The sequence below is a fragment of the Protopterus annectens genome, chromosome 14.part0 (genome assembly GCF_019279795.1).
Source record: "Protopterus annectens isolate FY-2018-M chromosome 14.part0, PAN1.0, whole genome shotgun sequence".
Taxonomy (NCBI): Eukaryota; Metazoa; Chordata; order Ceratodontiformes; family Protopteridae; genus Protopterus; species Protopterus annectens.
The window spans coordinates 781,603,574-781,630,794 of record NC_056748.1 but is presented as its reverse complement, the minus strand read 5'-3'; the positions used below and the strand labels follow the sequence as shown (position 1 = coordinate 781,630,794).

Genomic DNA, 27,221 nt, shown 5'->3' with positions numbered 1-27,221 from the left:
ATATTGCTACACTGAAAGGTCTTCAGAAGTTGTCCAATAGACCAAAGTTAACCACTAAAACTAATCAAATAAGCGCTATTTTAAATGCTGAAAACTGGGGAAATTTCAACTGATATAAATGATATATTGTTAATTTACAATAATTATTACAAAAGGTTAAATACTGAAATAGTTAATCAAGCAGAAAAGCAACTAGAAGATTTTCTAAATAAAAACATCTGATATGATGAAAGATATAGCCATTAGTCAAATTAAGGAGCAGATTAAAAATCTTAAGAAAAATAAATCCCCAGCTCAAGATGGATTAATACCAGAGATTTATAAATTACCACATAAGTTATTACTTCTATTCAAAAATGTTTGCTTACATGTTCAAAAAGCAGACGTAATTCTGTCATCATGGAAATGTCTAATTTCTCCTATACTGAAACAAGGTAAAGATTCTACAAAAGGTGCTTCACATAGACCTATCTCACTTTTAAATACTGATTATAAATGTTTATGTCCGTTCTAACAAAAAGATTAAAAATATAGTAGACTTTTTGTTCACAATGACCAAACAGGCTTCATTTAAACAAGAAAATACATGACAATTTAAAAAGATTAATAATTATTGGCCTTGCAAATACAAATAGAACTAAATTAGCAATTTTAAGTCTTAAGATTTGGAAAAAGCTTTTGACTCATAGGTTCACAGGTTGGTACTAGGTTATCAGCCCTAGGGCCTATACAAGCCTAACCATAATAATTCCCTGGCTATTTCTTCCAACAATACTTACTTTCCTGGAACCCTGTCTAGCAGGGTGACTGACGTGATCCCTGGGGTGAACTTCCTATCTCCCATCCAATAGTCAAGGTTCCTTTTGAACAGGGCCAAAGTGGCACTCTGCTTGACATGTATGGGCAGTCTATTCCAGGGTCTGGGGAGTCTCTGGGTCAGGAAACTATCCCTCCAGCATGTTTTGTTCATTGTGATGACAAGGTTTAGATCCCTGAAGCGTGTGGCTCTGAGGGATTGGGATTTCTTTAAGTGTAGCATGTACAGCAGCTCTGCATTTGACATGGCCTTGTATGTTAAGCAGAGATCACCTCTGAGTAGCCAATATGCGACAGCGTACATCTGGAGTTTTTTTACACGGTCAGCAATGGGCATCTGCTTTAGGCCTGTGATTCTTTTAGTGAGGCATTTCTGCAGCCTTTCCAGTTGTTGCAGATATCTTGAGAGGTACATACCCAATGGGGCATTGTATTCTATAATGGGTCTAATGAGGGATGAGTACAGTGGGACAATGACCTCCTTTTTTCTGGATGAAAAGCCCTTAGTGATGAGGTGTGCCACATAGAAGGACATCTTGATTGTTGTGGCGATGTGGTTATGGAAGGTGAGACCACTGTCCACCTGTGTCCCTATGTCTCTTATCACACTTTCGGTGTTTAGTGTACTGCCAGCTATGTAGTAATTCACAGGTACATGTTTTTTCTGAAAGGGGATAACTGCATTTCTTGGCATTGAGCTTGAGCCCATGGCTCTGGCACCAAGCATCTGTTTCTGTAAGGCCCTTTTGTAGAATATCCACATCATTTGGGGATTCAATAATGGCTCCCAGTTTGCAGTCATCTGCGAACTTTATTAGCCAGAGTCCCTTAGTGTTGGTCTGTACTTCAGAGAAGTAGTTGCCAAGCAAGAGCGGTCCTAGGACTGAATACTGAGGTACTCCACTTGTCTGGAGCTGGATTTGGAGTCGGCTACTTTTACAGTGTGGGTTCTGTAAGTAAGCCAGATAGCAACCCATCGAGTGATGAAGATATTAATGCCCAGCTTAGACTCTGTCAATTGGAACTTCTTATTTCAATCACTGAAAACATATGGAGTCCACATACAACTCATTGCTATGTTACAAAATAAAAAGTTATGTACTCACCATAATGTTCCATGTTTGTTGTCCAGCTCCCCTTCATTCTATGCCATTTGGTTGGATTCAGAACTGAGCATTGGTTCCAACTTGGCCTAATTCAAAAGCTTGAAAGCTTCCACTGGCTCGAGGCTATACCCTATCCCAAGATGCTCCGGGAAGATTACCCAGATCTTGTTTGCAAGAGAAAGCATAAATATCAAATGATAATAAACAACCTGTCTAAACAAGACCCAGAAGGGAAACAGAGACTCCATAATCCAATTATAGATATACTAATCTACCCGATCCTCCAGGATCGAAGGAGGAGGAAGGAGGGTGGGACACAAGAATGGAGGCGAGATGGACAACAAACATGGAACATTATGGTGAGTACATAACTTCTTAATGTTGTGTTGTCCTATCTCACCTTCATTCTATGCTGATTGGGACAGCATCACTAGCACCTTCTTTCGTGGGTGGCTCAAGGAAATAAACTCTTCAGAACAGTGGACCTAAAGGAAGCCCTGTTCCGGGAAGCCATGTCCACTTTGTAATGAGTGACAAATTTATGAGGCCTTACCCATGTGGCTGCTGCACAAATTGAATCTAAAGGGAGTCTGGCCTGGAAGGCAGAGGAAGTTGCAATAGCTCTTGCGAAATGGTCCTTCACTTTGCCTAGTAATTGTCTATTTTGGGAGCTGTATGTGAACGAAATACAATCTGTGAGCCATTTTGAGGGTGTTACTTTAGAGACTGGCAATCCTTTATTTTTTTCTGAAAAGGACATAAATAATTAGTCCAATTTTCTGAAATCGAAAGTTCTATGCATGTAGAAGCGTAACTGCCTATGTACATCCAACTGGTGTAATCTATAGTCTACCCTGTTGCCATAGTTCAGAAAGAACACTGGTAATTCAACAGACTGGTTTAGATTCGTCTCTGAGCACACTTTTGGAAGAAAGGAATGATTAATATGTAAGGAGACTCTGTCTTTGTGAAAGATTATGTAAAGAGGACATTCAGATAGAGCTTGGAGTTCAGACACCCATCTAGCAGAGGTAATGGCCACTTCCATGACAAAAATTTTATGTCACATGATGATGCAGGCTCTAAAGGGGACAAACTTAAGGAGGCTAGAACAAAGTTTAGATCCCATGATGCTGGAGGTCTCAGCAAGAAAGTCCCTTTTAGGAAGGCCTTACAGAGTTTGTGGGACATGATTTTAGGCCCCTTTCCCCAATGTGAAACTCAGAAATAGTGGCTAGCTGGACTCTAATTGTAGCTGCTGCTGCACCCTCGTTAAAAAGTTTAGTGAGAAATTCTAGGAATGCTGTAATGGGGGCCGTAAAAGGATCTATATTGTTTTTGCAGGCCCAGTGTGAAAATCTTTTCCATTTGCTAGAGTAAAGTTTCCTGGTAGATGGCTTATGAGAAGAAATCAATATATGTCTAACTGTTGGGGAGAGGGATGGAACTTCCCCGACGAATGGGTCAGAAGGTCTGGAACTGGGTCCACGCTCCATGGTTCCTCCAGAAGATGGGTCCAGAGAAATGGGAACCAAACCTGTCGAGGCCAGTATGGTGCAATGAGAATTAAGGTGCTTCTCAATGTGTTGGCATTCTGAAGGACCTTTGGTATCAGGGGAAAGGGAGGGAAGGCGTAAAGTAGTCCTGGTGTAAAGTAGCCCTGGTGCCAATAGTGTATGAGCGCATCCCTCAGTGACTTCCCCGGAGGGGGATTCAGGGCAAAGCAGCTGCTGCACCTGCCGTTTATGGATGTGGTGAAAAGGTCGCAGCAGGCCTGGCCCCATTTGCGGAACATCTCTTCCTCAACCTCTTGTCTCAGGGACCACTTGTGAGGCATCAGAATAGCTCTGCTGAGTTTGTCCGCTATCACGTTGGATTTCCCCAGGATGTGCGGTGCAGTCAGAAAATGCTGAGAAGAGACAGCCCACTGCCATACCCATTGTGCCTCCTGACATAGGGTGTAAAATTTGGTTCCTCCTTGTTTGTTTATGTACCATACTACTGACATGTTGTCTGTCTGAATTGCAATAGTTCCTATCGGCAGAGAGTCCTGGAATGCTTGCAGTGCATAGAGCACCATTCTCATCTCTAGGACATTGATATGCACATGGTTCTCATGTTCCTGCCAGATGCCTTGGCCAGTATTTCCCAGATAATGCCCCCCCCCATATCTGAGAAGCGTCTGTGGTCAGTGTGGCTGTTGGTTGTGGAAAAAGGAACGGACATCCCTTGGTCAACTGAGTCATTTGAAGCCACCACCGTAGGTCCTTTTTGCATGACTCTGTGATAATGATCTTGTGTGACAGTGGTAGATCTTGCATGGACCACTGGGTGAAAAGTAGCCATTGAAGGACTCTCATGTGTAAATGCGCTAGAGGTACTAAAGTGACAGCAGCTGCCATGGTGCCCAGAACCTGTAAGATAGTCTTTGCTTGAGCTTTTCTTTTGGATACTAAGTTCTTGATTTGATGGTGTAGGGACTGAATCCTTTCGGGGGTAAGTTTGGCCAACATTTCCTTTGAGTCTAATTCTGCGCCTAAAAATATAAGACACTGTGAAGGCAACAAGGCAGATTTTTTTAAGTTTATTGTAATGCCTAGCTTGGTACAGAGATGGATGGTTTCATCCCTTGCTTGCACTAGTAGATGCTTGGTGGTGGCAGTTAGGAGCCAGTCATCTAGGTATGGAAACACATGGAATCCCAGGCATCTCAACTGAGCCATAACTACTGCCATGCATTAGGTGAACACTCTGGGGGCTGTAGTGAGACCAAAGGGTAGAGCTCAAAAGTGGTAATGACCGGCTCCCAGATGAAAGCGCAAGTGTCTCCTGGATCACCTGTCCATTTTTATGTGGTAGTACACATCCTGGAGCTCTACTGAGCGCATCCAATCGTCTTTCCCCAGAAAGGGGAGTATTGACTGCAGTGTCACCATCCAGAGTTATCTGCTGAGATCCAAAATGGGTCTCCAGTCTCCTGTCTTTTTTGAAACTAAAAAGAACCTTGAGTAAGTTCCGGATCCTACTTGGTCTGTGGGGACACTTTGGATGACTCTTTTTTTCTAGCAACTTCTGTACCTCTAATGTTGCTTGGTCCCTTTGACTGGGTGGAATATCTGGGATGGATTGTTTCTCCAATGGGGGAGTGGAAAGGGGTATGTAATAACCTCTGGATATGATTGTTTGTACCCATTTGTCTTGTGTGATATCTAGCCAGGTGTTTGGGTACAATGGTAGGTGTCCCCTGACTGCCTCCAGAGATGGACAGATGGGCCTCCACTCAGGAGCGCTGAAAGGGCTTTCCAGAGAAAGAATCCATGTCACCCTGGTTCTGTGGACCCCCTCTGCTGCAAGGTTGGCATCTTCCATTGTTACTTCCGCCACCTGCCTCTGGGGGAAGAGTCACCACATGCATCAGGAAATACTCTTTGGGATTTGCAGAACCATGTTTTTCCTCCTCTCTGACTTTTAGGATAAGTTCTAGTGGGGGTGGAACTTATAGCTTTTCCCTCCTGTTCACACCTGCTCAACGTCTCTTTAACTTTGGGCCATTAAAAGGAGCATTAGTGAAGGAAGACTTGAAGGGTTCAGCAAAGTTACATAGATGCATCCAGGAATGTCTTCTTAAAGAAATTCCTGTAGTTGCTTCCCTACTCGCTCCATTGGCTGCATATGAAATCAGCCGCATAGAGGAGTTAACCACTGAGTTTAGGATGGAGAGCTGAGAGGAAACTTTATCGGAAACCCCAGCAGCTACAGTACCCTGAAGTGTATCCCCTAGCTCCTTCAGGAGATCCCTTTGAAGTCTCGTAAAATGGGTCAAGTAATTCAGCAACTGAAGTATAAATGCCGCTGAAGAAAAGGTATGTTTTTCATATCTGTTCATCGTCCAAAAGTCTTGGTTCAGTGGATGAACAGACGAGGAAGTTTCTGACAATTCCTTCTTGGTGGCCACCATCACCATAGCATCTACTGGGACACATTTAGTTAAAAATTCTTTGTGGGTGCTGTGATGAATTTGTTAGGCCTTCTCAGAACAGGCTCCACTGTATCTGGAGAGCCCCAAGCCTTATGAGCAATCACATTCATTAAATGGTCAAAAGGTTGAGACACCCAAGAGGCAGTAGGGCAAGACCCAAAAGCTTCAAGGTATACTGACTCATCCTCAGAAGGGTTGGTGGGCTTCCACCCATCCCTCTGTTTCAGAATCTTCAGGATGTCTGCAAAGGAGACATCTTCAGAGGGGGACCGTGGGGATCCTTCTGAATCATCCAGGTCAGTGTTTGAGGTGATAGAGTCATCCAGGGAGTCTATCTGCTTCCTCTTACACAATCTCTTCCGAAGGACCTCCTTGGAGGGGTACTCTTGGGAAGTTTCGGAAGAGACAGTCTCGCCCACAGGAGTTTCTGGTGCTCGGGGTCTGTGCGATTGGGGGAGGGAGCTATGATGCTGATACCGACAGAGGTGCTTTTAGGGGAAGAGAACTCGAACCCGAGAGTGGAGCCATTGGAGGTGACAGCACTCTCCATCAGCTCAAAAGCTCTCTCACCCCACTCTAGGGAGGTCCCCAGCTCTGAAGAACCAAAAGACTGGGCCCAAAGCACAGTGGTTGCTCCGAAACTGATGTAGGAGTGGTGCTCAACCTCGCCAAAGCCCTGAGAGGAAGAACCAGCTCAGAAAGCTGTCCGATCCAACTCCGCTCCCTGGACCCAACGAGAGAGCATTGGCTCCTAGACTCCCCAGATTCCAACAGAACAGAGGTAGTCAGAGCAGATGTTGGAACCAACAGTCCTGTTGGAGGTCTGTTCCAACGTTTCCACTACTATCGGGCCCGAGCCCTCTGGCTCCGAAACCACAGACTGGATCAAAGGAGGAATCTAAGAAGGGGATGGTGCCTTAGTCGGGTCTGGTTCCTTATGGGTTGCAGTTGACAGGATTTTTGCCAGCGCCAGTGTATGATGTAGTCTCCCACCCCCTGCTCCACGTCATTATCAGACAGGCTCCTAGAGAAATGGGAGGACAACAAAGGTGATTGCGCCCTTTCTCGGAGTGGAGATCTCAAAGTCAGAGTAATCGGCTCCATAACTGGGGACTGACTCCTGACTTGAAACTCTATTGGTTCCGTAATTATCGATGGAGCCGAAGAGGTAGTCTTTTCAGAGCCAAGAGCTGTGGGTTCCAAGATTGCTGATTTTGCTGCAATTTTTTTAAAGGGTTCCAAAGCCGAATCTGAGGATAGAGTTCTTTTTCCCGACTTCTCAGATTCTAAGGAAGAAGGGGATACTGAAGAAGTTTTGGAGCTCTGAGACCCTTCCAAAGCCTCTGAAAAGGGAACCTTCAGAAATCCTCTCACAATTAGTTTGTTCTTGCATTCAAAAAGTACTCTACTGCTAAAAGCATGGCAAAAGGCACAAGATTCTTGCAAATGGAGGGCACCCAGGCAATAAACACAACTGGTGTGCCCATCCGTGAGAGACATTTTTTGGCTGCATTTGTCACATATTTATTTATTTTTATTTAACATTTGTTGACCGGGAATGGTCACATTTTTTGAACCCAGACTGTTTGGGTCCTTTCTGATCCTTAAACGTGGCTGTATCAACAAGAAAAAACAGAACCAATCCAAAAAATGTTTTTGAACTTTGCTTGTTTCAGTTTTACTTTGTGAAGTAACAATCTCCTGCACTAGGCAATCCAAAAAAAAAATATTTACATATATCTATAAAATATAACAATTACAGCTTCAACCAAGAAACTACCAACTTAAACTTATGCAAAGTCAAGGCAAAAAACACACCACACTAACTAGACTATGGAAAACTCTCTCTTTTTTTTTTTTTTTACTTAAATAATGCACAACCAACACGCAGGAGGGAATATTGACAAACATATCCCCCTCACGACAATAAAGGGAACACAAGGGGAATGTAGAGAAGTGGCACTCTAAGTTAAATGGGCCACTAGCAGCCCTCTAACTTTAATGAGCTCCTTAAGGAGAGGGAAAGCTCTCTAACTGAAATGAGCTGCTTATGGCAGGGGATAGAGAACTATGACAATACAAACCGAAGGCCTGACGAGAAAAGGGCGATGGCCAACAGCACAAAGGAATAGAGAAAAACACAGACCAAAGCCCCTAAGACACTAGTTAATGCCTAAACAGAGTTTAACTATCAAAAATTTAATGTTAACCACAAAAGTTACAAAAAGATGAAAAATGTAGCCAAGAGCCAGCCAGAAGTCACCCGATCTGCTCGTGCGGCAAACGAGATCTGGGTAATCTTCCCGGAGCATCATGTAATAGGGCATAGCCTCGAGCCAGTAGAAGCTCTTGAGCCTTTGAATTAGGTCGAGTTGGTTCAGTTCCGAACCCAATCAACCAGCATAGAATGAAGGTGAGATAGGACAACACAACATGGTATATTTTGCATACATTTTAAGTTAGGATCCCTTGTTTCATCTGGTCTTGAAATTAAAATGGGCACTAAGCAAGTTTGTCTTTGTCACCTTTACTATTTAATCTTGCATTAAAATATTTTGCTGAATATATTAGAAATAGTAATAATAATGAAATATTTAAAACTTATGAATCAAAAATTCAGCATTTTGCTGATAATATCTTACTGACCAAACATGATATAAATAAGTCTGTTGCACTGATTTCTATCTCTATTAAACTGTTTGAAGAAATATCTAAAATTAAATTTAGTAAATCTAAAACTGATATTCTTTTACTTAACCAGAAATTAATATCTTAAATGAAATTTAATAAAGCAAAAACTGATATTCTTTTATTTAACCAGAAATTATTTGATACAAAAGATGGTAATTATAATTCATCATTAGTCAGAAGTTATATTAAATACCTAGGTATATATTTTTTAATAATTTAGATTTAATTATAAACAAGAACTTTTATTATTATACTGGAGAAAATAAATGCTTTAATTTTAAATTGAAAAATCTGTTTTTCTCATTTGAAGAAAGATTGTTGTTAATCAAAATGATTTTATTACCCAGCAATTCTATATATTAATCAAATAATTTCTTTAACCCAGGTAAGACAATAATTAATGACATTAACAGAACATTGTTAAAATTTCTTAGGCACTCCTTAAAACCACAAACTGCCTTTATAAGTCATACTAGATTGTGGAAAGATGTAGGAATTGGTTTTCCAAATATTTTTAATTATCGCCATTCATCAAGTCTGCTAACTTGTTTTCTTTGTATTCCTGATTCATATATTGCACAATGGAAACTCATTTTTGAATATGCATGTTGCATTTCTCATCTAAAACCTAGTTTCCTTTCTTTAAAATACTGATGATAACATGTTATGGGTATTTAAAAAGCTATTTTTCTAACCCTTCAAATGTTTAACAAACTCAAAGCACTTTAATTATAAAATCTTTTTCTATGGTCTAATTTTTAGAAGGTTCAAACAATTTAACAATGGATACAATTATAAAGAATTACAACTTAACAAATGTCAGTCAGTCAATTGGTAATAAATATGGCTTAACATATTTAGAATGAAAAGAAATGTGAGGGTTAATATCATAAGAAATGATTATCCAAAAATCTTAGATTACTTTCTTTTAATCACTTAATGGGGAGGGTGAGGTAAAACATTTGCTTTCAAAGATACATTTAGATATTATATTTAACAATAGATTTTGGGACTACATTGTTCAGTATAATCTCAATGATGTTTATAATGAAAACTGTATGAATCTAATTCTGAGTTCAGTAAGATTTATTTATTCTTGCAATTCCTGGAGAATCTTTACTTAGAAATATTTACATCACGTTTTTTATTAATCCTCATAATTTATCTTTATTTAATAAAAATGGTGAGTATATACATCAGAGATGCAAAAAGTCTTTGAAAGCAGACTGGTTGAAAGCAGACTGGTACCACATATTTTAGGCAGTAAAAAATAAACAATATGTGGAAGACTTTAAAAATTTATTAAAGGTCTTATGGTCTGATTGTGAAATCTCTTATTTATTGATAATTCTCCATTTTCTTCTTGTGCTGGTAAAGAACAATATCCTATTCTGTGAACATTACTTGCAGTTGCAAGAAATGGAAAATTGAATATGTTCCAAATCGCATGGCTTTTACAACCTTAGCCATTGTTGTTTGCCAAAAAGAAATAACTGTAATTACACTGATATCTAGTAGTAAAAAGTCAATAATTAGTAACTGGACAAAGGTATTAATGTTATTTGAAAAATATAACTAGTCAGCTATGACACCAATAATTAACTCAGGTGCAACTTTTTGACATATTCTTTATTATTGTTTAATTTGTCATACATATACATATTGTTTATTTCTTCTCTATGTTTGGTTGATTTGGTTGATGTTTTGATTGAAAAAATAATACAAATGATAGAAAAAGGAAAAGAAAAAGATTCACTGGAGAGACACAGCAACATGCAAAACGAAACTGCTCTTGGTAAGCCAGAATTTGACCATGTTTTCAAGCAATCAGAAACACATAGTTTGTCAGAAAGCTTACCTTACTGAGTTTAATTTTCTTTTGTCATACTTAACAAACAAGGGATACACAACATTATTACACATCCTTTCAGTGTTTTAAGTCAACATCCATATTTTAAGCAGAGTTCAGCTTGAACTTCAACACTCAACATTAACATTTATAAAAATCTATTCTAAAAGTAGATTTCAGCTACAGAAGCCATGTAAACTCAAAAAATAAAATAAAATGTGTCTTCAAATAGCAAAAAGTAAAACCTAGCTATACTACAGATAACAACACATAATCAATATGTATATTCAGAGCCAGAAAAAAAAATTCTGTCTCTTTAAGTTCTCCCATTCAAAAAGGAAAATAAGCTAGAATGTAATAGCCATTAACAGTACTGAACAAAGCAAAATGCAATGACTGTGCCTAATAATACTACAATTTAGCTCACTTGTGTCATTCTTACAGCACACAGCCCCATGTCCATCACCAAGTCTAACAGGCCCTCATCCTACCCCCAGACTAACTACGATTTTGGGCTGTGGCCAGTGATGACTACAATGGATGCGTTGGGGCCAGTGCTAGCTCTGATTTTGGGTTGGGGCATGTGTGGATCATAAGGGCATCCTGGGGAGTCTTGCTATCACTGCTTCAGCTGGGAAAGTTTTAACACCAGAAGAATAATTTTAGCCAAAATTAAGAATTCTAGCCAGTACAAGAAGCAGAAAAACAGGAAGAACACCACTTCTGTCAAACAGATGGAATGATCCATCAACTTTTAAACAATATTTTAAAATGGTACTTATCCTTCTGTCACAATCAATTTATTAACTAAATAAAACAAACAGCTGATAAGGCTTAGATTTTGAAATGCAGTATGGTCTGTTATACCTGACTTCTTTAAATTATGTTATTTGTGTAACCAAATCACACTTCAATAGCTGTGTATTATTACTCAAAACTGATGCCCAATAGGGGCTTTAAGACATTCATTTAAAGTGAAAATAGGAATCTGAAATATCAACATTCCTTATTTTACCAGTATATCACATAACCATATTTTTGGGTATTCTCAAACATGGCAAAAATGGAGAGGAGACAGGGAAATACCTACAGTAATGTCAGTTTTATGCAACGAATAAAGATGTACAAGCGTAAATTATAACCTACCTCATAATTCTTTAAAAGACTTCTGATGGGAGATTCAGTATGTTTATAGGTTTCCACTAAACTCTGAAGTCCCAAATGTTTTGCCAATTCTGCCCAGTCAGAGCCAGGAGGCTCCTTGTCCAGAAGTCTCTCCAGTTTATGCAGCGTCTCTTCTTCTATAAACAGATCAGCTAACAATAAAACAAAAAGAATTGTAAAGAAAGTAATAAATGCAAGCAACTCACATTTTTTTCTTCTGAAATGTTTCCATAGAATAATACTGGCACACTACTGGAACAAGCCATGGTTGTAAGAGAAGTGCAACATAATCTGGGAAAATTTTGTTCTATTCCCCAAATGATTTGTTATTTTGAATCCTACTAAAATTATCTCTTATTATAGTTCATTATATCTGTGTCGGTTACTGAGGAGAGATACTGCACCAAATATTCTGGACTCATGCATCAGTGAATAAAAAGAAAAACATGGTCATAAAGCAAATATATGCATTAACAACAGATTTCATTCTACATAATCAGGGCAGCAGAATGGTGCGGTGGTAAATGCTGTTGCCTCACAGCTCTTTGGTTTTCAAGTTCAGTTTCCTGCTGAGGTACCTTATAAGCAGAATTTGCATGTTTTCATTTTATCTTTGTTGACTATCACCAGACTTTCTAGCTTCTTCCCACATTGTAATGACATGTTGAGAAGTGAATGGGTGATCTCTAAAAATTACCTGTAATTAGGTGTGTGTGTATGTATGTGTGTTGTAACATGAGTAACTGCTTATCCAAGGAAATGAGCTTGAGAAACACAATGCTGCAATACAAGTACGGTTGCCCTTTTACACAGAGTATATAGCAAGTAGGAAAAAACAAGGAGACAAATGAACTTTTTTGAGAGCTATATCAGGGCCAGTTTTATACTGCTTCAGTGTTTCAATTCATGTCAGCCACTGAGACAAGTTAAGGCATTTTTAGGACTGGCTAGCTATTACTGAAAATGTATTCCTAGCATCACGTTCCTCTTCACTAATGAGACCAAGACTGACCATGCCTCACAACTGCAATGCTTCAGTGTAGTGTTCCAATTTAGCCCACATATAATGTCTGCTCTGCTGTTCTGATTTGACTTTTGACAGGTCTGATTTTGCTCTTTCATTGGCACAGATATACAACGAATGACAGAGTAGCTCATCAAAGTCAAAAGGGAATTCGAAAGACTTACATCAGGCTTCAAATTATGCAGTACACAGCACCTGGAAAAATAAGCAAGCGGTAGAGTAGGATTCTAGCTGCCTATGTTATTGCTCTGTTTTTCTAACTGCACTCTACTATCAGTCCACTGAACCAACCAATAATGCAGTGCAGTTAGAAAAATAAAGCCATAACACAAGCAGCTGTACTACAAGTCCTTTTTTCTAGTTATATTGGGCTGTTGGTCACAGCATATCTACAGAAACAGACCACTAGGATAAGCAATCTGTAGTACTGGCCTATTTTCTATCTATACTGTGCTTATGTTCCATCCAGCAGACCCATAGCATAGTGCAACTAGAAAAATGGACTAATAACACAGGCAGCACAGTGCGGCCAAAAGCCCTAATTCAGCACTCTTAAGCCATTTGTTACTCTCCGCATTGTAACAAGACTCAGCATTTTAAGGTCAGATTTTCTTTTGGAGTTTCCAACATGATGTTTAGTTGGGGGGGTGGGCATTCCAATTTTCAGCCACCTTCTATGATTTTTAAAGATCAGTGCTATGATTTCTAGCATTCAAAAAATGAGAGATATGAGGGTGAGGCACCCTTGTAAGTTAAATGGGCAGTTAAAGCATAGTGAGCATTTAAGCAACTGAATAATATGTTACGTTCAGAGCTAATACAAACAGCACCAAACTTTTCCAAGCAATTCTGTGTGCACACAGATGTCTCAGAGGTAGGCATATGTGCAGTCTGGTCTCAGGTTACAGGTGAAGATAAGTCTCCTATATGTTACACTGATCACAAACTCAGTAATGCTGTGAAATATTAACTTTGCCATTAAATAGGCCCTTACCAGCATAAAATAGTATTTTTTTATTATACAGAATGTTTGTAAGTATTAGTATCTGACCATGCTCATTTATAGTGATCAACAGATAAAAAGACTGTTATGATGGGCTTTGCCCATCCATTCCTTTAATTTCAATATCTATCACTGTCCTGGCTAGGTCTGTCCTAGGCCTACAGCCCAGGGGCACTGTAACTGGGGGTTCTTTGCTGGGGGGGGGGGTCATGTAACATAATGACTACTGTGCCAGAAAAGCACACTGTTAAGCTAGAAAACACTGAGAAGCAAGAAAAGACATACAGGAAGTGAACAAGAGTCATCTGGCTTCGGGAGCTACATTCCTGCTAAGGTCAGGTTCCTGATTCCTGAGTGGACAGAGGAAGCCAATCAGAATCTCTGAGAAGTGACAGGTGTAGCTGAAATGAAAGGTGAAGTTAGGACACTATCCCTGAGGCCAGGATGGAATAAAGTTTTTTTTCCCTGCATGCTGAAAAAAGTCTTGTGGGGTCATGCATCTGCTTGTTTCATCTGCTTGTTTTGAATAAACAGATTGAAATCTTATAAGTACTGTTTTGTCCTAGCCCACTGTTAGGTTCAAAGCAGCATGTTCAATGAAACATATGAAGGGAGTATAATGGAATGTTACATTTCTATTTATTTATTTATTTTGTTACTAATCACATTTTGTCAAGAAGATGATTTTTTTTTTATTTTTACTCATGTAACTAAAACTAAACAAGTTTAAATTGAAGCTCAGTTAAAGACTGATGTGTTTTGAACAATTGTGTGTGTGTGTGTGTGTGTGTGTGTGTGTGTGTGTGTGTATGTGTGTACTCTGGGATTAACTGGCATCCCATCCAGGAGTAGTTCTTTGCTTTATGTCCACTGCTTGCTGTGATAGACTCCAGATACCTCATAATTCTTAAGAGGATAAAGAAGGTATTGGAAAAAGACTAAATTAAAAACTTTTACCTCAAATTAATTGGAGAGATCTTTATCAATGTCTGACACATTGCTGCTAGATCCACTGAGATAGAGAAATACAGCCCTGACTATGACATAGGCAACCTGTCTTGGATGATCAGCATGTGTGTCTGCTCTATCTGAAATGCAAAGGCAGGTATGCTCATCTTGGGAGAAGAGGGACAGACCAGGGACACCCAATGCCACTGTCCCTCAGAGGACAGGCAATGACACAGAGTACAGCTTGGAGGTGGATATTTGCCTAACAAGATGTTTCAGTGGTAACCTTCATTGTGACTGCATTGCCGCATGCTGGCAGACAGGTGAATGCAGTCTGGTCCCCATGGTGACATAGGTAATCTACACCCACTACAGGATGGAATATGACCTACGATATACACCCTTATTTCTAGCATGCTATTGAGGGCATGAATTACCTTCATGGCTGCCTGAATGACAACCCCTTGGGATAGCTCTCATTTCCACCCCGGGAATGACCAGCATGGAGTAATAAAAGGGCTGAAGTCCAATCAGAGCAGGATTAATGGTTGTCTGGCATGAGGCAAAAATGACCCAGAATGAAAGAAAAAAAAAAACATGCTTAGCACATTGTCACAGTGACTTTAGCCAAAGAATTCTATAATATCTGTATGGTACTGGCGTGTCAGTAATTAAGAATGCAGACTATACTGCTTGTCCATCTGGACAATACTGTCAAGAAGAAAATGAGAATAAAGGATTTTTTCAAGAAGTTAATGAAATTTACTCAGAAAACAAAACTTTAATTCTTTAACAGCCTTGCATATGTTTATTTAATGAGCAGCATCCATTGTTTACACTCATAACTCCATTTACATAGATACATTTTTAGCTGCATTGTAAAATTTTCCTAAATTGTATCCTAAAATGTATTTCACAAGCATGAATAGGAACAGTGAGCATTGACGATTAGTCAATTTAAACATGTCACCCTGCGATCTGTGCACTTCGATATCATAACTGTTTAAATTAAATCTGAAAATAAATAACAGAATTTCTGCTTGATAAAAATCACTTTCCAAGCCAGGGTCACTCTTGCCTCCAGAAATCTTGCTCGTTTACTAAGTCTGTTGTTGGCTGAGCACAAGTTTAGACCTTCATCCTAACTCCCAAGTCAACAGGTTACAATTAAAAAAAAAATGAGTCTTAAGCAAACCTTAAGGGTTTTAATATTTTTTAAGTTTTGAAGATGCTTATGAGGTCATCCATCAGCCTTAAAGAGTAAAACAAACGCAACTTTAATCCTTTCACATTAAACTTTATCAGAAGCATCTTAAACATTTTAAATATCCTGTTAAACCTTTTTAAGTTTTCAACTTTTTGAATGTCTTTCTCTAATCTTGGTAATATCAGTGAAGCAAAATACATTAAAGATACAGACAAGCTGTTGCTTTATACAGCATTATTAAATCTCTGTTTCGATTATAAATGTCCTTGTAATTATGCAGAAGCCTTTATATGAGCTTGCTTACTAGTTAAGTAAACTGTGAATGACTTTTTTTTTTATAATATGTCCCTCTCCTTGGTAAATACTTAGCATTACCATTTTCAAACCATATATAACTAGGACAGGCTGGTCTAACCTAAGTACTTTACCTGGCATTTCTCAATAATAAAGCACAGACTGTTGTTGGCAGACCAGGTACTAAAGATGTTATGATACTTGAGCAGGTCTGCCCTATCATGTGTATTTTAAGTTATCTAAGCACATGATATGTGGCGTCACATTTTTGACAGGAATGCCAATTAAACAAATATTAACAGGACAGTCATAATCTGTGACCCTGAAGGATGTAGTGTCTAGTTACCAAAGGGTTATTGCATTATTAATTTATCTATTGTTTTTTGTTGATTGGGAGTATCTGACTAAGCAAGGCCCTTTTTCAATGGATGCCTGACAACAAAAGGTCTACAGTAGTTTTGTAATAATAAAATCAGTATAAATATCGAGAAGTACAGGTATATAAAGGATCAAGTTAAATTAATTACGAATGTAATAATAGGATGCATACATCTCCAATCACTCTACAGAAGAATTTAATTAAAATAAATTCAGTTAACGATTTATAGGGGGATATTATGAAACATTAGCAGACAGAATATCCAGAACTAGCTGAAGAATAGAGCATGTTAGTGGAGTGCACATAGATTAAGGAAATGAGGGAGTGAGGAAAAGTTTAAGAGGTATTATGCAGTTATGCTAACAATGTGAGAAGACTAGCAATGACAGTGCCAGGTAAACCCGAAGTAATCACATGTAAAAGATGCGTAACAGGTAACATTAGTGCTCAATAGCTTACAAGAAATGGAAGACTGTCCCAGAACATGGATGTTGTAATGAAGAAATGTGATTCTCAATGCCAGCTGTAAGATGACAGGGGACTTGATAAGGAATTTATGTAATGAACAAAGAGAGCATGTTGGTTTATACCATTACATAAGGGAATTTAATGTAGGGCATTTTTCTGTCATATATATATATATATATATATATATATATATATACACATACATACATACATACATACACACACACACACACACACACACACACACACACACACACACACACACACACACACACACACACACACACACACACACACACACACAAACTTCACTATGGCACTTCAGTTTCAAAGCCAATGTGTTTAGCAAATCAAGGGATATCAAAATTATGAATGACCCTAAACCAACTGCATTGCTATTTAGTCAAGAAATAAGAGTTAATTTGTTTCAGTAGACAGACTTTTAATAGAAAATGCATGTTGGTAATAATTACTATTACCATCCTGGTTCTGCTTTGAATGGCACACCAAACATGACAAACCATACTGTGCAAAAGCCTAAATTTAACTCTCATCTGAAATGTGGAGGTCTGTGTCCCCATCCACTATTACATTCTAATGCTAGAGATCCATGACCTTATGGAAAAAGATGAATGTTTTGTTTTACTTCAGTGTGAAAGAATAATTATAGGGCAGAGTGGGGAAATAGAGGAACTTGTCTACCTGCAAAAGATGACTGAAGTAGCGCTAATTTCAGTTTACGTCATCAATGCATCATTTATCATTCTGTGCCATTTAGCCAGATGATTTTTGCAATGGTTAAGAATGGTCTACTCCAGAATGAGGGACATGCAATACATATGCATATTTGCACTTTTGCAAACTGAAGTGCGGAAATACCCTATGGGAAAACATGCTCGACAATGACTATACAACTTCGTATCGTTTAAGTTCAACATCATTAAAAGCAGTGACAACAATAAAACTAAAACAAGATATGTGAGTTCTGAATGTACCAAATTTTAGAGAGATTCTTGTGTTATGACTAGGAATACTCGGTGTGCTTATCTTGGAGGGGGGCAACTACTTAATTCCTTACACAGCACACCTTTGCTGGGGTTGTTAAAGGCCAGGTGTGCCCTCATGATCCCAAATTTGTCACACTTACTAGAATAAGAGGTTAAACTTGTAAGTAAACATGGTAACTGACAAGGTTATAGTGCAAAACACTTTACTTACAAGAGGTCAGTTATAATTTTGTCAATGGAATGGTCAGTATGGAGTGAAAAGAAGGAATAATGTCCACACACCATAGGGTATGATTAAAATCAAATGATACTGTACAAACTCAAATGCTGGCTATATCTTACTTTTATAGGCCTTATGTAGTATCAAAAGACAAAAGCAGCGGTCACACAACTCCAAAGGAGACAGAAAGAACTAAAAATAGTCATTCAGGTAGAATGCCCTATATGAGAAATATCCCTGTTTTATTCCTGGAGAAGCAATCCATAACACACTAAATGTTTTCAATGACAACCAGGTGTCATAATCCAACCATCCAACATAGACATACTCCTTAAGCATATCCTACAGCCAGCCCCCCATGGTGGAATGTCCTGTCATCACAATGGCCAAGGGTATCCAAGTCTTTTGGCAACAAAAGATAAACAAGCTGGTAATCCATTTAGGCCAGATGTGTTTGGCAACTCTAACAACCTCTTGACTGGTGGAAATAAAACAAAATGTAACTCTCCCTTTCAGTGCTCATAGGCCTTACAAAAGCAGAACCATAAGAGAAAGACTGCATGTCCAAAATACAAAGTGTATTCCACCATACCTTCAGCACCCAGAAAAATTCCAAAACAATGAATGAACTGGCTGTGTAAAAGCCCAGAATTCACCTTCTGGACAAATTGCCATTCATCTTAAGAGATGCCTATGTGATACAGAAGGGAGGCAAGTCTCTCTAGCCATAAAGCCTGAAGTTTAGAAATTTACTGGCTTGAAGTTACAGGCATAAAGAAAACCATATTACAGGACACAAACTTTAGATTCACTGAACTAGTCATTACGAAAGAAGGATATAAAAACATGCTGGTCATGAAATTCAGGTCGAAGGTAAAGAAAAAATTCTTAAACAGGATCCACAAATGAAAGATTGCCTTCAGAAATTGTTTAAGCAGTCCGTGCTGGAAATGAACTCTTGTCTTCCACCCACTCATGATACACCAAAAAAAGGAAGACACATCCACCTTGATGGTGGAATAATGGAGGCCTAGAAAAAAAAGATGCCTGAAACATTGCAGGACTGAAGGGAAGACTTAAGCATTGCTTCTAAAACCTTCAATACCTATCTTGTGTGTTTTGAAGGTTGAAGAATTGCACAGCTCATGCTTCCTGGTGGAGGCTATCATCTTCTCACAGCACTACATTTTCCAGTGCTCAAAATGGAGTAATCTTTGGATAAATTCAAGAAAGCTTCAAACCCTATTATTCAGGGGTCCTACAGGGTACTTAGAATGAGCCCTGGACCTTCCTTTGAGAAACTGTCAAAAGCAGATGGCTAAAGTGGAAAAGGAAAATGTGTGCAGGAAACCCCTCTATTCCTAGACTTTATCTAAAGGTTATGATCGGTTGTTAATCTGCTTTTTGTAATCCAGGATGTAAGGACCGTCTCCTTCCACCTTAATTTTGCTCTGTTGTACCTCTGAGAAAGTCACTTAACCAGACAATGCTCCCAGGTCACCATTCAAAAGGGACACTTGTGTCCAGTAAGCTTATGTTGTTAACACATACATACTACTAAAAACACTCTCACTACTGATAGTAGGAATAATAGTAATAATAATAATAATAATAATAATAATAGCAGCTCTAGGGAGCAGAAAAACTTCTTCCAAAATTCTCCATTATCAGATAACCACCTGAATACAGTCCCAGTGAAGAAGATCCAGAAGGGGTTCAAGCTGGCACACAGAATGTAAACGAAGACAATCAGTCCCACTGACATCTGGATCATAATAAGGTAGAATGCTCCAGCTATTGGCCTGCTACCATGCAAGGGTCACTTCCTCATAGACAGACTGTGATTCAGTTCACCCCCCCCCCCCACACACACACACACACACACACATGTTCACATACTGTGCGATCACTAGACTGTTACAGCTTATTTCAAAAGGCTTAGATTTCAGCAGTACCTGCAGAACTTGCTGGGAACATACCTTAGACTAACGAATGCTGATGTGGGGATGCCCCTCCAGCTAACTCTAGCAGTTTTGACAGATCCAAAGTGAGCTTTCCATTACTCAAGAAAGCATTTGTTATGAAGAACTGCACAAGGGAGGAGGGAAAAAAGTAAAGCCCATTTTGAGACTGTGACAGGTAACTGGAGGATCCAAAACAAGGAAGTCATTCAAAATATTATGCTGACTATGAAGTCATTGGTATGAAACAGGCCACTGAAGAGCCAAAATATGAAGCGTGGCACAGAGACTATCAAGGCTGCCACCGCTATGTGCCTCAGAAGACATAACAGCATGTGTAAATCAGTCTTTGTAACAATGCACAGGAAGCCAGCACCCTAAGCACTTGCACCCTCTGTGAACTGAAGAAGGCATGACACTGCACTGCTTTCTGAATCACAACTGAAAAAGAAATGTGCTTCACTGGGAGCAGAAATGAATTACTGTAGTTAATAGTGTCTCCGGGTGACAGCAAACATGGCAAAGCTTGGGTTGGTTTAGGTCAGGAAGGCCAAAAGCCCTGCAGTGGGTGTTTGTAGGCCTGCAGGTACTATTTTAAGTCTCTCAAAAGAGAAACCAACTACTCAGGAAAACAAAGGGAATTGTTCTCCTGAGGCAAGGTTTACATCCAAAAATATGACCCATGGACTTAATAATCTGTTTAAAGCACGCTATGTAGCACTGCATTACATTGAGAAGTAACTGGAGACTGTTGTGAAATTATCTAATCTTTGCACAGACTGCCAACAGCAGAACTGGAGGGGTACCCATCTGACAGACCTTGACTTTATCCTCTGATGAGAAGGACAGCAACAAATTACTATACGATAATGACCCAGCATGTGAGGAATGGAGAGAGCCATAAAAGCTGTGGACTATGACATGGAACATGTGCTTAGTTGGGTATTCTGGGCCTCTCATAGGTTCACAGGTATTAACAACCAGCAGGGCCTTTATAAGCCTTGCCACATAACCCAATCCAATTGCATCCTCTGGTAAAGTGCATCTTAATTGGGGGGTATGTTTGTTAGAAGGGGAATGTTAGGAGATTGCTAAAATGTTATGTGGTGGGGTTTACTTTCATTCTTTCATATTGTTGCCTGTGATAGTGAAACAAAGCCTTTTGGTCCACTTACTGGGCCCCCAATGAAAGGTGAATATTGATGAAAACTGTGAGGTCTCTCTTTTGCAGCAGATTAGCAAAACTGAAATGCTGGCACTTGTGACAGCTCTCAGTGGTGTGATTCAGGCCCATGCAAAAAAGGCAGTTAATTTGGTGGCCTTGACTCATAACATAACCTACTGACTACAAATAGACTTAGATGGTCTACATTCGTTTTTGACATCTGATACTGAAACTTTCCAATGACGCACTAGACTACACAGTTGTTTGTTATTCTAGAACAAAAGTGGGATCCCGAGGTGGAACTTACTGGTCCTAATAACCCCACCACAGAGGCAGCAAGAACAGGCTAAAGGACGTAATATCCTGCAAATAAAACAATACAAGATTTAAATAATGACCATGAAAGGGCAAATAAAGTACTACCCAAAGGTTCCACCCAATGCAGGAATCCCTTCAAAGTATGATGAAAGAATACAAGAAAATAGAGGAAACATAGATTCTGTTCAACAGAACCTATGGAACAGAAGGAAAATCTAACATTTTTAACAATAAAGTTGTGAAAAACACACACAAACACACACACCCAATACAACATTCTGATCTTCTGCTTCACTGCTTGTTTTAAAACTGCTTCTACCTAAGAATGAAGGTGCTCACATCCATCTGAATTACAGAAAGGAATGACAGTAGCTTGTTGTGGTTAATCTAAACTGTTGCTAGGCCAGTAAAATTACCTCAGTGGTAAAGGTCAAGTGCCTTACTCTTTAACCAAAACAAAAACAGTTAACAGCATTCTGTTTAGCCAGAAGGGGCTAACATCTGGCTTGTATAATTTACAGTGCAATCCTCACCATAGTATCATTTGCTATGCTATTTTATGTACAGCACCACCTATGACAAAGAAAGGACAATGTAAAGTGACAATGCAAGGCCAGTGGGCCAGTTTCTTTTGGTAGAAAATGCCTGCAACAAATGAAGAACACCTCTACATACTTGAGGAGCCCCTTTATATATGCATCTGTTCAGTTTAGTGCTGGATCTAGCAACTATGTTGCCACTGCCAGTGTCTTAGTAGTTTATAGAGAAGAGTCACAAATATGGCTGCATTACACATGTCAAGTGAAAAAATGCCAAAATAGTGCAGTTTGAGTCATGACTGCTTTACAATTTGAAATCCGCTGTTACAGTTTTATATCAGTAAAACCTCTTTTACACAAAGACATCCTAGTCACTGACTTCTGTAACAATAAATATGACTAAAAAATGAATGTTGGTACTGCTTCAGTAACTTTACCTTGTTTGGATGTTGATTGGCCACTGTGTTCCATACTGCAACCTTGTGATCCAACTCTTAAAATATCTCGTACCTAACAGAAAAAAAAATCCTGAGCAATCAGTTTCATTTTTTTATTCTCTCCTCTACTTTTTTATTTTTTTATATTTTGCACAAATGCACAAAATAATAAAAAGTAAAAACAAAATAAATAAATGAATGAAAAAGAAATGAATAGCTAAAGACAGTAAATAAAACAGAAACCAGCAGTGGCTGTGAAAAAAATATGATAGTAAGTAATATGCATTATCATCATCAAAAAAGACATCATTTTAAATAATAATCCCATCCGTAATTCCTTAATGTGAGGGCTGTTTTTGTTCAATATTATCTACTAAAATACAGTTGAAACATACCTGATATTAATACCTCATGCCATTTATAACAAGGACACAGTTTTCTTTGACTACTAAAATATATGATCATCTGTGTCAGCATGAACTACCTACTTTACAGTTTATTAAATAAAGCCATAACGGTGAATAATGCATGGCATACAATATTTCCAGCTGGACAGAAGCATTGTGTAAAGACAAAAAATATATATGTTTTTCGACGCATCTGACATCAAAGTTAAAAACAAAATTAAGTTATCTATTTCCATTTGCCTGGATGATTGAGCTATATCCCTTTTACTCAGTATGTTATGAATTCTTAAGGGTCAGTCTGTGCCTTGACTAACTCGGCACTAAAGCTCCTGCTTTATCCCCTATACCTTCACAAGTCTAATAGCTCACAAATACCAGAATAAAGGATCTAAGTATTCACCAGATGAGTAGAATGAGGTGGAGACTTAGGTTCATTAGGGAATAAGCTGCTGTTGCAGGTTCAGCAATGGGATGCATTATAATCCTTCAAATAGAACCTCAAAAGGTACTCTCAAATTTACCATGGGACTAACTGGCTTAGCTCTCCTTGAGACAGGGGGTAAAACCAACGATGAGTGTTGACAAGGCATTGATGGTCATAAGAGTAAACTGGCTTCAAACGTCTATGAATCCATATAAATTCTATAAGAAGAAAGATCTTCAATTACTAAGGTAATAATCAGTCTATTGTTGATATGTGTGTGTGTGTGTGTGTGTGTGTGTGTGTGTGTATATATATATATATATATATATATTTTTTTTTTTGCAATGTCCACATACAGACTAAAATTAACAAAAGATACTTCCCTGACAAATGTTTTTAAAAAATCATCTAGATATCACTGTGGGACCAGAGAATTATTATTTTTCAAAACCTAATTACATATTTACTATCTAATAAGACAGACTGAAAAAAGTCATGGTTGATCAGTCTCACAGAAATCAGCTTAAGCCAGTTAGCCAATAATGTTGAACCATTTATCTACACTTTATTGTACAGTTAATGTAAACAGTTATAAAAGGAACAGAAATGCCAAGACATTGTTTCCAGTGTGTGTGTGATAAGTCAGGGATGATGATCAAGATATACATGCAGCCATAAGGAGGAGCCTCTCACTGTGGCCGCAGCACAAACCCACGACTAGATCATGGTAAACCATCCTGCAGCCACATCAAAATACAAGCCGCTAAAGTAAACAATGATGGTGCTCAACTACATCTAACAGTGGATGCAAGTATGCACACATAGTTATATATTGTTAATGTAGTCAACAGCAACAAATGCATACATAGAAAAATGTGCAATGGAAAGGAAAGTACCACAGACTCAGAGGCTGGAATAGCTGTTAACACTATAATAATAGAATCCATGGGGATGAACAGCATAAAAATACTAATGGCGTTGTGGACCAAAACAAAACAATTCATAGAAAATCAGAGGGAAGAAGGTGCTATGATAGTATGGTAGTTTTGAAGAAGGTGAGGTATACAGGTGAGATGGCATATAAAAAAGTAATGTGGTGCAACAACCTGCACCAGACAGCCAACATCAGAGCATCAACAGTGGACCTATGCAATACTGCGAATGTCATTAAAAAAGGAATAGGGAAGGGAGTCAAGCAGCAGTTCGGTCTGCATACCAGTATATCAACAGTTTACTAGCAAGATCTGGGAAATGTAGGACATATGTAGATGGAAGGCAACAAAAAAAAATCAAAACAGTCCTCCAGGAACTGAATCTAGAACTCCCTTGCCTTAAAGTTTTATAGTAGTGCATTATAGTAGTGCATTATCAAGGGGAGCCACTGCAGCAGTTAGGCTGGAAGGGGTCCATATATAATGGAAATGTAGCACATGTACATACTGCAAGCAGAAAAGTTATAAATCTACTTACAATCCCCAGGAGATAGGAACCCCACAACCAGTCTAATGAAACAGTAAAAATTATTGCATATGTACACTGAGCCATCAAAGCACATCAAAGCTTAGGTTTCTTTAATTTTTGCCATCAGATGGGGAATTCTATTTCTCTTTGACTACTACTGGCCATTGATATTGCCCTTCAACAACTGTCACATAATGTATTAGCACAGAAAGTTTACTTTGAATTACATGCACAATCTTAGTGTGTGTGTGTGTGTGTGTGTGTGTGTGTGTGTGTTTTGACTATAGCATAATTCAGAAATGGCAAGAGAGGACAGACTGAGATGAAAAACTGAAGCAAACAGGAGGTATAAAACAAGGTAGGTAAATATGGAATAGCAGGATGGTGGTGAAATAGAAGCCTGTATCTCCTAACTTCCTAGCTTAGTAGTAGCAGAAGAATCCAGAAATATATTTTTACAAAGCCCCAACCTCCCCTGCATAACGTACACGGTCATTACAATATTGTTTACTTTCAGGGGAAATGAACAGATGACAGCAAGAAAAGAGAAACACACATAAATTGAATTAATCCACTGCCTACGCCTCTATTATGTCCATGTTAGTGCATTAGCAAACTATGCCACAGACGCACTGATAGAAAAAGTGACTGAAAAACACAATTCATGAGAATGGAACATACGATAGAGGAACAAAAACAAATACACCTACATAGGCTAAAACACCTGCCTTTAACAAGGATATTCCCTCAACCAGGACATTAGGAAGTGAAGCCACAGAAGGACATATATTGAAGGCGTCTGAATAGAAACATTTTACACCTCAATGAATTTGAACTTGTGTCTGCCTAATCAATATTCTATAGACCAGTGCATTAACAAGTGGCATCACAGAGGAATTTATGAAGATGTAAGAAAACATTCATTTACACAGGAATATTAAAACACTGTGAATGATACAAAAATGACCACTACTAAACAGCATACAGCAATGAGGGGTAAAAACCTTACCCCCACTATATTTGCGAAGTACAAATTAATTATGATTTTTTTACTTACTGCTATGCTTACCCATATTACATACATTTATTGTAAGTACCCACTGCAAAGTGTGGACTGCTAAAACCTAGATCTCAGTGGATTGGAACTCCTGCATGCTTATACTCTACTCTCTAGACCAATGCATTAGCTAGTGATGCCACAGAGGGACTTAACGGTAAGTCTGAATGAAAATACACATTTTCAGGGAATGTTAAAACACTGTGGAAGACTGAAAAATGAGAAGTGGTAAACAGCATACAACAGTGAGGGTATTAAAACCGTAGCCATACTGTATGGATACTGTATACATCAGAGCTAAACTGTTTGCATACACATCTGCTATGTTTAGATGTATTTCTTTATAAGTGAGTAGCACTTGATGCAAACTGTTTACTGTACTTGAAGAAGGTAGACCTTCATGGATTTGAACCTCTGCCTACCTAGGAGATACTCTTTAGAGCTGAGAACTATCATTTGGAGCTACTGAAGAACTTATTGTGAAAGGGTCAGAACACACACAGTTCATGGGAATGTTTGAAGATGCCAATTGTTAGAACAACACACAACCATCAGCTGAACAAAACCCTTCAGCTAGTGTACTGACAAATATACACATCCCTTTAGGAGTACAATGGGACATGGAAGCTGTTACAGTGAACGTATTTACTTCACTTTATTCCAGTACTGCTTGGTGATTCTCATGAATGGTCAGTTCAGTTGAGCAATGGATGCCAAAAACTTAAGGTGTTCAAAGGATATTTCTCACTTTTTGCCACAAGATGAGATCTATTAAATCCTTCTGGTTATAGAAGACTAGCAATTTTGCTCTCTGCTAGCCGCCACATAATGTAAGACCACAGAAAGATATTTTTAATATATAAGCCCATTTTGAGCATGTATGCAGTGAGTTAATGTATTCTGGACAGGGATAAATGTTAGAAAATGTATGGGATGGAGATGATAAACGCTAGAAAAAAGGAGATGCAACACAAAGTAGTGAAATAAAGACTGAGCAGGATGGAGGTGGGGAAAAAAGAAATAAAGAAAGACATTAATGTACGTGCATAAGCAAGGGGAGCCCCTGAAGCAGCCTAACTACAAGTAGTCAGTCATAGTACACATACCAGGAAAATGTAGTATACCGACAGAGTGATAGCAAGAAGAAAAAAGGTAGTGTTTCAGATACTGAAGTCAAGGCTTTCCTAGTTACAGTCTGCATTGCTATTCTATAACAAGGGCAGACACCGAAGCTGTTAAGACTATAATGGGATATTGAAACAACATATATGAAGGCTATGTAGTATACTTACACTGT

At 38.7% G+C, this 27,221-nt stretch overlaps 1 protein-coding gene across 3 annotated transcripts in view; it reads right to left on the bottom strand.

Moving 5' to 3' along the window:
- The window catches only part of NFKB2 (nuclear factor kappa B subunit 2), a 396,915-nt gene that overhangs the window by 26,217 nt on the left and 343,477 nt on the right, over positions 1-27,221 (bottom strand). For all 3 annotated transcript variants that reach the window (XM_044056528.1, XM_044056530.1, XM_044056529.1), the window contains 2 exons: positions 22,576-22,648; positions 11,588-11,757 (listed from right to left, as the gene is read on the bottom strand). In XM_044056528.1, coding sequence (XP_043912463.1) covers positions 11,588-11,757; positions 22,576-22,648 — 243 coding nt within the window. The remainder of the gene's footprint in view (positions 1-11,587; positions 11,758-22,575; positions 22,649-27,221) is intronic.